At 43.9% G+C, this 1049-nt stretch overlaps 1 protein-coding gene across 1 annotated transcript in view; it reads right to left on the bottom strand.

Annotated features, from left to right (window-relative positions):
* The window catches only part of TUBAL3 (tubulin, alpha-like 3), an 11780-nt gene extending 11439 nt beyond the window's left edge, over positions 1 to 341 (bottom strand). Inside the window, exon 1 of the mRNA XM_009331011.1 lies at positions 321 to 341. Coding sequence (XP_009329286.1) covers positions 321 to 341 — 21 coding nt within the window. The remainder of the gene's footprint in view (positions 1 to 320) is intronic.
* Positions 342 to 1049: the final 708 nt, after the last annotated feature.

Here is a 1049-nt window from a genome sequence, read left to right as displayed (position 1 = left end):
CAAGTAACTAACCTCCTGCTGCGTGACTTGTTTTCATCCTACCGATACCCGGTTTTTTTCTTCTTGATCTCTCTCCTGTGTTTCCCTGTCTACAAAGCTGAAATCATCTCATCAGTCAAGAGCGTGTGTGTGTGTGTGTGCACACGTTTCTTGAAGAAACTGAGCTGTGTCTTTCTCTCTGCCAGTAAAGTGATTTTATCTGGTTCTGCAGAGGATCCTAGCAGCTCTCTGCTCTCTTAGTAGCTGACCCAACTACCAGTCTTGCAAGTCTTTGTTTTAATCAAAGAGACTGAGCCAGAATACCCGTCGTTCACTAGGGCGTTGCTGTTAGACCTCACCATGGAACTGCCTGGTGCATTTCAACATTGATTCAACTCATTATCAACCCTCTACGAAGAGCCCTTCTCAGTGAGACTTTTCCTTCCCACCTGTCTGTACGTGGGAAACATCTAGATCAAAGGCGGGATTAGAAAAGCTCTTGCCAAATTCATGACCAGTTTAAGAACTCAGCCTTAGTGCTTCCCTGCATGTTTAATATCAGAGCTACCAACACTGCCTTTAGTGGGACTGAAAACTGAAGCTTTGCATCAAGTGTTTTAGAAGAATAAGATTTCAGCAGAGAGGCTCAGTTTGAATTATTGGGATTAATTTGAATGTGTGGTGTACGGAGATCTGTTGTGTGGCTGGAAAAGGTAGGTAGACACATTTGATTGCCCAGGCTGTTCTTGGCTGCGTGGGATCTTCTCATTCCCGCACATATCCCTGCTCCCTTATGGAAAAGGATTGTTTTGGAGCTGCTGAAATCAAATCCATAGCAGTGTCAAAAGGGCGTCGTAATGTTGTGGCTAAAGACTTGTTCCCTTGCTGTGCTGAGCTGTGCAAATGAGAAGTTTTGAGCAACAGCCCTTCTCATTGCCACAGACAAAGCTAATAGATGACTGACGATTCTGATTACTTGCAGTTCACGGGGCTTTTCTAATGGTCCTAAATCTCTGACAGTGATAAATGCTGTCATTAAGCCTACATAAACAACCATTCTGAAGATGTAA

The sequence above is a fragment of the Pygoscelis adeliae genome, unplaced genomic scaffold, assembly GCF_000699105.1.
Source record: "Pygoscelis adeliae isolate BGI_AS28 unplaced genomic scaffold, ASM69910v1 Scaffold129, whole genome shotgun sequence".
NCBI classification, from domain to species: Eukaryota; Metazoa; Chordata; class Aves; order Sphenisciformes; family Spheniscidae; genus Pygoscelis; species Pygoscelis adeliae.
The sequence above is the reverse complement of the archived record's forward strand: the minus strand, read 5'-3'. Positions and strand labels throughout refer to the sequence as shown.